Raw genomic sequence first — 12,143 nt, forward strand, 5'->3', positions numbered from 1 at the left:
TCAGTGAATTTAAATACCATTTTCCTAGGTATTCTGCAAAGATCATCTGTCCCTTTTAAGGTATTCTGAAAAGTACTCTGTTTAGAAATAATTGTTTATTTTATATTTATGCTAGAGCTTGTGTATATTCTTAAAAAAGTAAACATATCTTAGTAAGGGGCAAATACAGGCCCTGGATCAGATTCATCATGGTAAAAGTTACATTTCTTACTCAGATGGAATGAGTTTTCAGAAATCACATTTCATTTAGGGGGAATGCTAGTAATTAGAATAGGTGGTTTGTCACTTCTGCTTCTTGGCTAATTAAAACCTTCAAACATTCTACTCATCCCCACCAACAATGGGATTCATTACTCCTGCTGCTCAGGCTCCATCTGAAAAAAAGCCAGGTTGCCTGAGAAAAACATGGATATTTAGCTTATAATGATCTGTTTGTCGTACCAATGTATTCCATAGTAACTCTGGTTACATTATTTTCCTGCAAGAAAAGTTTCACTAGAGACTCATTAAGATATGAAGGTTGGATCCAACTGAAACAACAGTGAAGATGTCCAGATTTTATGTGGCCTGATTCTGTGAAGAGAATCCCATCAGCTTATGCTAATTCCAGCAGGAGGAAAGGTGTTGAGCACCTCTCAGAAATGAAGGTTTCTTCAAGTCCCAGTTTGGCAGGATACTTACATCCTCACACTACTCTTGGGTACCGCCTCCAATGGAACTGCTCCCATATATGAAATTAGGCACATATGTAAATAAATTCCTCAATAATGGCCTATCAGTTAACCTGAACGTTTTATTGTTATTTTTTCTAAGTCAAAACAGAAAGATGCATATGTATGTCTAAGTAACTGAATACCCTCTTTAAAATGTGAACTTCAATGTTCCCACTTAGGTTGTTAAACCAATATCTTCCATAAGACATTACAATTTTACAAGAGTATCATATTGAAAGTGGTACTCTGTAGACTGAAGATGAATAAAATTATTTAGCAAAAACCATGAAATGCCTGTATTCAACTTTTCATACAAAAAAATATATTTTACTTTGCAACACTAACAGTTAAGACACAGAACTCCAGCAAGGTGCTGATAAGCGTATTAATTGCAACGACCGAAATTATCAATAAATATAAAGAAAATTGCCTGCATGTTTAAAATCACAGCAATCAAATCAATCAAAAAAGCAACCATCAACATCTCTTGTGAGTCATAACTGTTTTCAAGTAAAAACTGCACTATGTGCTTTAAGACTGCCAAATTTTTACATACTATAACAGTGTTAGAGTAATATACAGGTAGAAGATTTCATCCTTCCATCCTGGTTAGTCACAGTTTCCCTGGAATTCTGCAATGTATGATTCTGGTTTTCATCTTTACTGTCTTCACCACCTATGTTGTCCTTTTCTTCTTCGTCACTCTGTAATGGCTTTCCAGATTCATCTTCCTTTTTGCTACTTACATTCTTCTGGCCTTTCAGTGCCTTTCGCTTAAACAGGGAAAACTGAAGCAAAAAGCAGGTAAATAACATGTCCAAAACAACTATGAAATTCAAAGTTAAAAAAAAAACAACCCACAAAGCATTTTGTATATACCAAGGTCAGCTGAGGTCACAAATTCATCCTTGGTAATTTTTTTTTTTTCCCCCAACAAAATGAATACTTAAAAATTGTTAACTAAAAACATTCTGCTGCAATATTTGAAATGTGTGAAAATCGCACATAGGAACCAGAGGAGTCAAAATGACTGAATTTTGTCAAATTACACACTGTACATTTTGTACAAAATACTGCAAGTGGTGCAATTATTTGTGTTTCTTTCAAACAAGAGTCTGAGGCAAGGTCAAAAACTATAGGCTCAGATCTGCAAAGCCCCAGAGCAGTAAATGCTTAATATGCTTCATTATAAACATGTGTGTAGTCCCATTAAAGTTAATGACAATGTTTTTATGTCAGTGAGACTACACAGGTGCTCGAAGTTAACTGGTGCTTAAGGCCTTTGCTTAACAGGAAACACAGCAGCCAGTCTCTGCAGCAGCCTTTGGATCCTAAACCTGTAGGAAATTCCATGTAAGGTACTCCTCAACATGAATATACATACATACATATATATATATATATATATATAATCACATTCTTTAAATCTGTGCATGTTGGAAATACATACAAGGTAAACTAGCTGAGCGGCTGCCTCCAGAGAGAAATATGGTGGCAAATATTTTTAGATAACATCTCACAGGAATCAAGTCCTAAGTTTTTGCCTCATGAATATCTGATGTGATTAACAACCTGTCTTTTATGTGCATGCTACACATTAACAGGTGATAATGGGCTTTACCTCATTGATACTGACAGAAGCACTATGATTTATTTTAATAGAGCAGTTATTTGGACATTTTTAAGTTATTTTATCACAAAATCAAATCATAAACAGAAGGAATGGGCTGCTCAGCAACTTAATTGTTCATACAGATCAGGTAAACTGAGGTATTGCTTCAGCTTGGTAACTGCCCACTGCCTTCTTGGTCACTAGTAGCTAGAAGGAAAAATCAGGCCACATACCTTTGTTCTCCCAACAAATCTTCCAGTTACTTGGTCATCAGCATTCTCTGAAGAATTATTCACAGCGTGATTATCAGTGCTTTCTTTCTCTACAACAATATAAATGCTTATATTAACTTCTGATTCTTGCAAATGATGAGCAGAAAAAACTGTTCTTCAAATAATTTTTGAAGTAAAAGTCACTAAATAAAACATGGATCTAAAAAAAAAAAAAAAAAAGCAGCAATCAGAATATTCAGTTCAATTTGATGCCCATCCTGACAAGTACTTTATTTTCAAGAACAGAACACTTACAGCAGTGACATTATGTAAAATGTTTTGACTTGAAACTTGTAGTTTCCCCTTGCTGACAAAAAACAGTATCTTGCACACTGATTTTGAAAGTATATTCCAATTTGGAAAATCTGACTTTTAGGGCAGGAGTTATAGTTCAGCATGAATTTTATTCCATAGAAACAATTCTGGGAAAGGAAAAACTTTCCATCTGAGTTATGATCCTATGTTTAAATTTTCCTATAGTCCCTGTATGAATAAATTTAGAACTTCATATCAAAACTTCCAGATCACTCAGTTATGGAAAAATATTTAAGCATCCGTTCTGGGCAAGCTATTTCCACTATATTATTAAAAATAAGTGGCATGGCTTCTTCATTACTAGGACATTGGTCTTTTTTATACCACATTTGTTATTTTCTATCAAAAGAACAGTTATAGATTTTCCAGCATTTTTAAAATAAAAGAAGTTGTTTTTTTTTGCATATAGGACACTCAGCTTCATGCTCCCCAGCTTTTCTGAAGGTATATATAGTTCACTCAAACTATCATCAAAACTACAAGCAACATGTAGACTTAAATCTTCACCATCTCTGAACAGTGTTCATTAATTACATTTCATCTAACAATCTGTTTGTGAATTTAATGAGGAAATGGCAGTAGAGAAGAGAAAGGCTTTTCACAAGCTTCTCTGCTGAAATGAAGAAACATGGCACATAAAGAAGTTGCTTGAGAGATAATACAATTACCATAACTTTGCAACCACGCAACTCCAGCTGCTCTCAGTAAAATATAGTCCTGCTAAGAGAAAGTCCTTCTTGTGGACTTCCTCAAATACATAACTAGGAAAGGTATATTTTTCTTTCAAATCATTAACAATTAGTAATGGGGTTTCAGTATTTTTATAACAGAGGTGTTTAGAAAAGTTTTATCTTTTTAGAATGTCCACAGTGATTCTATTCTTAAAAACTGCATTCTTACCCTGCTGAACGATGGTCTCTTTCTGAGTAGTCTCTTCTGTCTATAGAGAGACAAAACAATGAAATCTGTACTTTCAAACTTGCTAAAAATGAAATGTTTTCATTATTAACTCCTACGTATTCCTCCCTCTACCAGAATCACCCCAAAAAAACACCTTGCATTTACAAGATAGCTACACATACATTCAAACTAATGTTAGTTATAGAAAGAAATTCTTTCAGACACGAGTAACTTAATAGGAGTAAATGCTTTTACCTTTTCGGTTTCCACTGTGCTATTCTTGCTGTTCTCTCCCTCAGGTGTTTTACTATGTTTCTCTTTTTCGCATTTTCCCTCTGCTTCTTTTTCTTTCTCCATTCCTGTCCGTCCTCCTTGTACTTCTGCTTCTTCTTCTCCTTCCTCTGTTTCTTCTTCTATTTCTTCTTCCTCTTCTTCCTCCTCCTCATTTTCATCATCATCCTCCTTATCCTCTTCCTCATTGTCATCATCATCATCTGTCACATCCTCTCCAGACAAATTTTGCTCCTTTGACAAAATGCCCAAAACAGAGTTTTGAAAGTTGTGCTGCACAATGATATCATGGTCCTCATCCTACACCAGTTCTTCACACATTATAATTTGACTAAGAACAAGAAAACTCAAAAGAAAATGTTTCAAGTAGTATATAAGTAAGAAAAAATACAGGAGACCTCATTCAAGCTTTGCTAAGTGTAATTGATTTTAAAAAGTAGACCTCCAGTGAATATTAGGAGTGCAGTGACTTTTATGTTTTGCTGGCATGTGTCTCCTTAATGGAAAAGCAATAAAACCAACCTTTTTTTTTTTTAAACAAAATAATTAAATAATTATTTTAAATGTTTGAAGTATGCATAATTAACACAATCAGTAGTAATTATAACACTGAAAAAAATCATTAAAATTTATTTCCCAAGAAAATTAATGAAACAATACCAGCTATAATCTTGTGATTCATCTGATCCAATGTAATTTAAATTTTAGTTAGTTTCAGCCTAGGATAAGACTTCAATGTAGTAAAAAAGAATAGCCAGTGGTATTATAAAATACATTTTTAGAAGTGCAAATGTTGTTTTGTAAAAATGTGTAGAAAAAAGAACTGATTATATCCTTCTTACTCCAATCAGACTACCATTACAAATGGCAGGTATGTATTTATAACAGCATGAAATACAATATTTTCAACAGAAATATTCTCCCTCCCATTGCAACAGTATAAAGGTCTAAACCAATTCCAAGATGGACTTCCGATGTCAAATCAAGTGAACCCTTATAACTGTATTAGAGTGTACATAATTGTATGGAAATATGTACTATGACGTCTTTGCATTCTGATGCTTTTCTTCTATGATCGATCGAAATATAGGTATTGAACCAACGTTTTATGTTAAAGAAACCTGACAAACAAAACACTTCTGTTCCACTGCAGCCCATGTCATGATAGAAACAATCTGCATACTCTTTCAAAAGCATGGTAGAAATGTGTCTTATCTTGAACATCTCCGAACACTTGGGTCCAAATGCTGCCTCCTTTCTTTTGTCAATGTTTTCCTTCCTTCCTTTTTACAGTTTTGAATTTTTGCTTGATTTTTTTCACAGTGATTGTTTTCATGGTCATCAGAAGGGAAGTTGCTAGTCAGGAGGCAAATATTAGTTAAAGTTTCTGGAGGTTGGTGCACAAGGCTGCTTAGCCAAAAATGTTAGTAGGTGTGCAAAAGCTTAATATGTTTGTTTCCTGCCCTGTATTCTTCTGGGTAAGTTAACTAAGTAGCAAAGTACTTTTGTACCTTAATTAGAAGCTTTTTGCTACTTTAAGCACAACTGTATACCTGTAATTAAGAATCAGAATAATACCATCAACATTCAGCTTGTACCACTTTCATTGCTCTCTTTTGCCCCGTAGTCCAAAGGCCTGTCTAGTGCCCTTCACAGCTTCAAAGACCAAATTTTTAAATTTAGGATAAAAAACCTCACTGTGCATACCAGCATGTGCAGCAGAGTTAGCGAGTGCTCTCTGCAGTGTCTAGCATCTGTGCAGCGCACATATTCTGACACCTGCTGCAAAACGGGCTAGCAGCAAAGAGGAATCCAGCATGGAGTTCAGGCTACACATGAACCAGAAGCTGATGCTACAGAGAGAACCCAGGAAACTGAAGGTACCCTGAAGGTACGCTATGTTGCCAGCTACATATTCCAGCTCCAGAAATGTCAGGAATGAAATGAAAGGAGAAATTGCCAAGTGCCATTGGTAGAAAGTCTCTTTTGTAGCGTAACACAATGGTTATCAAAACAATTGGCATTCTTACATATCAGGATATCTGATGAAAAATGAACCATAAAGCCTAAAAATATTTTCATCTAAACTCCTTTGGAAATGGTGTCATTTATCACTGGCATAGTTTATTTGTAGACTTGAACAGTAACACCATGGTACATTGCAATATTTAAAACAGAGTGCTTAGAGATAAGACAGGATTTTGCCTTTGTAAAAAAATGTAAAAACCAGCCACTGGCTAAAATACTGACAGTCTTCCAGAGGAGTACCAGACTGACCTGGAGTTATTTAGACATCTGTAAGAAAGCCAGAATTTTCTGTTTTTGGTTCTTTCAAAATTAAGAAGGTCTTTGCAGATGTTTAGCATAGTTATGGCCTATGGAAGGCATTTAACCCAGCCATTTCACACTGGAGGAAATTTAAGATTAGTAGGTCATGTATGCACTCTATAACATGCATCTACAAAACACTGCAAAATATGTAAAGACAGCTAAATGTAAAAGAAGAGTTTAGTCCACCACTGAGCTACTGAAAATGTTTAACCACTTCATAAGCACATGTTAAGTTTCTCTAGCTCTGCTTATATGGAGATAATGGCCAAGCAGTTAACAACAAAAATACTGACGTTCCATGTAGTGTGGGATTTGAGTTCTGAGGGAGGAACTTTTCCTAATTATATAGTAAAGAATCATGACATATTCACATGAAGTAGTCCCAAAGTCAAACTGATATGAAAAAAGCTCTTCTTCCAACCCTCACCTTTTCAATTACATAATCCAGTCTCAGAAATGACCTATACCTAGCCTCATTTCTAGGCACACTTCATCTCCAGCTTTCTATCCACTGATAACTTTTCCTCCTCTTCTAAATATTCAGAGCATAATTCAAGAAATGCAAAGTTTATTTTCTTTCAAAACCATTCCTCCTGCACAGTTAATTAGGTCTCTAATGAGGAATTGCACTCAAATTCTCATTAACCTGGCAGCTCTACCTACTGAAAGTAACCAAGAAGACCAGAACTTGCTGTTTATAATATTTCTTATAACAGTTATAACATAGTTATAGCATTTCAGAAACCATACACCAATATCCTACAGTAGCTTTACAGAACTTATAAGACTTATTTTACAACTCCTGTGCCTACAAAAATTACTGCTCCTTTACAGCTCCTTTACAGCTGCATACAGCTTCTACTGTACTGCTCCAAAGGTTCTGCTTACGGCAAAATTAGGCATCAGGTTTGGATCCTATCATAAAGACAATGTTTCCTATTACCCTACATGAAGCTATCTGAATGCAGGAGTTTACAAAAGAGATAGAATCTAAGCTACCATTGTAGTTATCAGAGGTCTTTGGCGGAATTCTTTTGATAAGCACCCACTCAGATTCTACAAATCTGAAACATTCTTACATGGGCTTATGTGGACCTGCATCACTCCAGATGCCAACTCACAGCCATGTAGGATACTGCACAACACCTAAGATCACACTAGATGTGTTTGTTTAGGCAACTGAGTCATGCTTTTCAAAACCATTGGTACAGCTGAGAGACACTCATTTCACCCCAAAGACGCGTACTGTGTTAAACTTAACAGCTTCCCAGATTGGCCATCTTTCCGTTTACTGTATTTGCAAATTGACACAGGTGTGTCTGGCTGTCACCTTATCTGTTCAATTTCGAAAATAACCCATTATAATAACTCTAATAGCACAGCATTAATAACTCTAATAGCACAGCATTATTACTGTCATTTCCACTTGCCCATTTATAAGCATGTTCTGGAGGGTTTTTACCAATGGTAGTGAAAGAGAGTTGAGAATGTCATACTAGAGATACTCTTTTACTTTAAAAGATGAATCATCTAGCCATTAAAAATAAACTTTGAAGAATATAAGACTACGAATTAAAGCAAATATGTGTATGTACATGTGCATGCATATGTATCTGTTATATACTATGTTATGGTATATGTAGATATATATGTATAATCTCTGCATTATTCTCTTTCATAATGCTCTAGAAGTTTTATTTTTTTATTCCACTTTAAATTCTCTATTCACAGAAAGATAACGCTATAAGAATAACTTCAATAGTTTTCCCTCTGAAGTTGAGACACAGAGAAGCTGGCTTGGCCAAGGTCACACACAGAAAGTCAAAAATAGTAAAGAACATACAAATGAAATATTTGAAATGGTTTGCATTTAAGCCTGAGGTTCCAGTTTCTTCAAGGACAAAAAAGTTGTCAATAGTATGAAACAACCTTAAATATTTCATGCCTCTGGTATAATAAATCAGTACAGCAGAACATCAGTCTTGAAAACATGACCTTGCAGACTTCACAGACTATATAGATTATGTAGAACTGTTTTGCTTGCTTATTTTTTTGCATGCATTTACACTGGTTTTCATGTAAACCCAGACCTTCATAACAAGACATTCTTAAGGAAAAATTTGCTGTAGCCAAGCTTTAGGGGACAAATGACCTTACTTTCTTACAATTCTGGCAACAGCATTGCCTCAGTGGGTTTAACTCAAGTGTGTCTGTCTTCTGCAGCTGGCTTTTCTTTGGACAGATTAATACAGAATAAAGACATTTCTTTCCCAAATGCTCTATAAAAATGTGGTCTTATGTTTATAGGAGAAGGAAACAAATTTTACTCTGTTCTATACTGTTGTCTCACCTGATGTCATGCTCTGGCTGAAAGACAGTCTCACTGAAGACGGGAGATTCATGTCTCATGGCAGACCTTGCTCAAATGACAGCTGTGAACTAGGTTTCTCTATTGCCATAACTATTTCAATGTGGATGCCTCTTACATACTTCATGGAAACTGAGCTCTGGCAGACTGGCTGTTCATAATTAGCATTTCAGAAGAGAAGGCTTATGGTATCTTTCCAAGCCTCCTCAAGAAGTCAAAATATTTTGTTTGCCACCACCATTTTATGGTTCTAGGGAAGAAAATTTCAAAACCACTGATGAGACAAATTTAGTTGCAAATCTGTTAAAAATCTGGCGAAAACTCAATGATGAAGAGAAATCTGTGATTACTATGTGTCCCTCTCAGAAACTGAGAGTTCTGGGAAGTTCTGGTTTACAGAAAAGACATTTCTGTTTCTAGTTGCCCTAGAAACTGTTGAAAACCCACACAGAAGACTATTAAGAGAGCTGAGAATGAGGTAGTTTGCTACATGCTTCTTTCTTGGTGTTCTGCCAAGCAGCCATAAACCAGCAACTGCTTAGCAGAGGTTTTAGTCATATAATGAACAGATTTCTCCCCATACCTGTCCAGCCCATTACCTCTGGATGCCCCAAAAGCATGTCAGGGCTCTTGTACACACCTATAAAACAACTGAATGGAATACATACCTAGTAGGAGTTTCACTATGAAGTAGAAGATTCTCAGTAGGTGGGTAACAGGTCTAAGGAGCTCAGTCAGCGGGAATAATGCTGTCATATGGGACTGAACAATGGGCACTGGTAAAGGCAATGACAAAGTACATTTCTACAGAACCATAATTTTTTTTTTCTTTTTTTTTTTTTTTTTAATGCAGGGCAGAAGGGGAATGGGTAGAGCAATCAATCCTTCACTAGCTATCATCTGGTACTCCAAAATGCTAGTGCACATCAATATCACTTCTGAGTTCTCCCTTCTGTGAAAATGCACTGTGTTAGCATTTCATTAAAATAGCATTTTTTAATTTAACAATATTAACCATGATTTTACATGCAGGTGAGGGAAAAAACAAACACAAACAAAAACCTCTGTTTACCCTCTGTGGCTGGGAGATCTATGGATGGGCAGGCAAGTAACATTTTGTTGATACTGGTCTTGTCACCATGTCAAATTACCTGATGTGCAGTGACTGTAAATATTGCCTGACAGAACTCCTAGTAAAGCTAAGATACATACCTTGTAGCTTCTTACTTAGCAAAGCTAAGATACATACTTTGTAGCTTCTTACTTAGCAGTTACAGTGAAAGCTTAGTATCTTAAAATCCACATAGTGCTAACCATTGTCATAAGGAATTTGAACTGCGCTTCCATTTTGTAGCTATTAAGACAAGAAAAGTTACTAGTTTGGGTACTCTGAACCTTAGAGAAGTATCTTTCACTTCAATGATTACTAAAGAAAGAGCTGCCCAGTTTGAGGACTGGCAAAATTCAAAGACATAAGTACTTGAATGACAGTACTCAAATGAGAGATTTAACAGCTTATTATTTCAAGAAAGTCAACAAGCCAAACTTGGCTTTCCTTATATACTTTAATGGAGACAAACAGAAGAGCTCAGCTGAATACACTGAAAAGCATTTTTAGTAAGAAACCAAGCCTGTTACCATCACTTGTCTAAAAGTCAGTATCTTGACTTCCACTAAGTTATATTGACTTCCTAATTGTACAATTCCATGTCAAGGGCACTTGACGTGGATTACCTTATACTTGAAACAGACCCTTAGTGCTTCTGTCATGTAAGAATCCTGGAATACCAATGCAATGCTGAACTCATAATGTTAGGCACACAGTCCAGAAAGTGAAACAATTGGAAATAATTTTTATGTCAGGCATGGGTTTCTGTTGCTACAGGTCAAGTAACAATTGAACTTCAAAGTTACTTCTGCTGTCTTTAAATATGATAGAAGAAAATGTTTTAAAGTAGTAGATGCCCACATAGTGATATAATGATTACCCTGAATATGTGATGCCTAATTACCACAACAGTACCTGTTGTATTTCAGTTGCATCCTCCAACAGGATGGTGTCACTCTGACAAAAGTGGAATGAAGTAGTGAATACATAGCTTTAAATAACATCACTGGAAACTGATTGAGCAGCTAATTTTTCATTGGTTTTCTTCCTTTTCCTGCCAATACTTTGCCATGCAATATATTTTATTTACTAAAAGCCAAACACAGGCACCTACAAGTTCCCACAGATCTGTACGCTTTTGGCACAGGCTGTTAGTGCACATACTCTCCATCAGGAGAATTATTCTAATTATATCTATTAATCAAAACTTTAGGTGTCATTCTGAGATAATACACTGACATTTATTACACAGTAGCAGAGAGTCCTGGTTTTGATGGCATTAAAGATTATTTCAGTTGGCTTTGGTGTAATTATTCTGTGGCTGGCCAGCTTGCTGCTGTAGGTGCACTTGGAGAAAGATAGATGTCTGTATTCTAGTTTGAGTGAAAATAACAACTTAAAAATGTATAAAATTTTAATGTAAAACTACCTCCTAAAGAAGACAGTATTTGTACTTTCAGATTTGCTTTAGGTTTTGACTATTTACTACAAAACCAATATAGAGTTGTCTAAAGGATTTTCTTTCTCTAGCAATTCACAACAGATTTTTATTATTTATTCCCCAAGATAAATCAACATCTGAAATGGCTCAGATGTACTACAGCTTTCATATACAAAACTATTATCTTCTATTAAAAGTTTGCTTTCTTTGGAGAACAAATAAATAATATCAATTTCCAGGATGAAAGGGGAAAAACAAATCCTCTATAGAACTAGAAAGAATTTTTAAGGTGTTTTTTGTAAGAATCATAAAATAAGTTGGAGACTATTTGCATCAATTGTAATTTCTTGCAAGCTATTTTACATGATAACATATTATTTAATATTCAGTCACTTGGAAGTAGCATGCCAAAATAACTCCTGAGTACTTAAGTAAAAGAGATGAAATATAACGAGCAACTCCAAATCAGAATATGTTGATGTTATCTAAAAACCTTAGTGTGTCTCTGGGAGATATTACGCTTCATAAAATGAATTCTTAATCCTAACAGACACAAAGAGAAACTAACTGGGGAATGTTAGCCTACACTTGGATGCAGTTTGTGCATTTTTTTCTGAATTCTTATAGAAAAAAGTTTTAGTGCCTGGAGTTTGTCTTGCAGCTCTCGCGTATTTTCAAGTGTATGAGGACAGTCACTGCTTTTTGCTTTTATTGTGCTATGTAGCTTAGAGGACTGCATGTCTCTCCAAAATTCTGTGCTTTTCATTGAAATCCTGCCTTAACCATGCTGAT

General features: G+C 35.4%; 1 protein-coding gene across 1 annotated transcript; it reads right to left on the bottom strand.

Annotated features, from left to right (window-relative positions):
• Window positions 1-528: 528 nt before the first annotated feature.
• LOC134166436 (cilia- and flagella-associated protein 251-like) lies at window positions 529-7,561 on the bottom strand. The gene is made up of 5 exons (XM_062624082.1): window positions 7,556-7,561; window positions 4,068-4,403; window positions 3,813-3,852; window positions 2,559-2,647; window positions 529-1,501 (listed from the first exon to the last, which is right to left on the bottom strand). The coding sequence occupies exons 1-5, from the start codon at window positions 7,559-7,561 to the stop codon at window positions 1,280-1,282; spliced, it is 693 nt and encodes a 230-aa protein (XP_062480066.1). The 3' UTR covers window positions 529-1,279.
• Between the last annotated feature and the right edge of the window lie 4,582 nt (window positions 7,562-12,143).

The sequence above is a fragment of the Pezoporus occidentalis genome, unplaced genomic scaffold, assembly GCF_034315485.1.
Source record: "Pezoporus occidentalis ecotype Australia unplaced genomic scaffold, CSIRO_AGI_Poc_V1 ctg261, whole genome shotgun sequence".
Classification (NCBI taxonomy): domain Eukaryota; kingdom Metazoa; phylum Chordata; class Aves; order Psittaciformes; family Psittacidae; genus Pezoporus; species Pezoporus occidentalis.

What these genes read in the sequence shown, in the direction of transcription:
- LOC134166436 (XM_062624082.1), bottom strand. An exon ending in AGAGACCATCGTTCAGCAGG is followed by an intron (nt 2,648 to 3,812) that starts GTAAGAATGCAG and finishes ATATTGTTGTAG; the next exon opens with AGAAAGAAAGCACTGATAAT. An exon ending in GATTTGTTGGGAGAACAAAG is followed by an intron (nt 1,502 to 2,558) that starts GTATGTGGCCTG and finishes TTTTTGCTTCAG; the next exon opens with TTTTCCCTGTTTAAGCGAAA.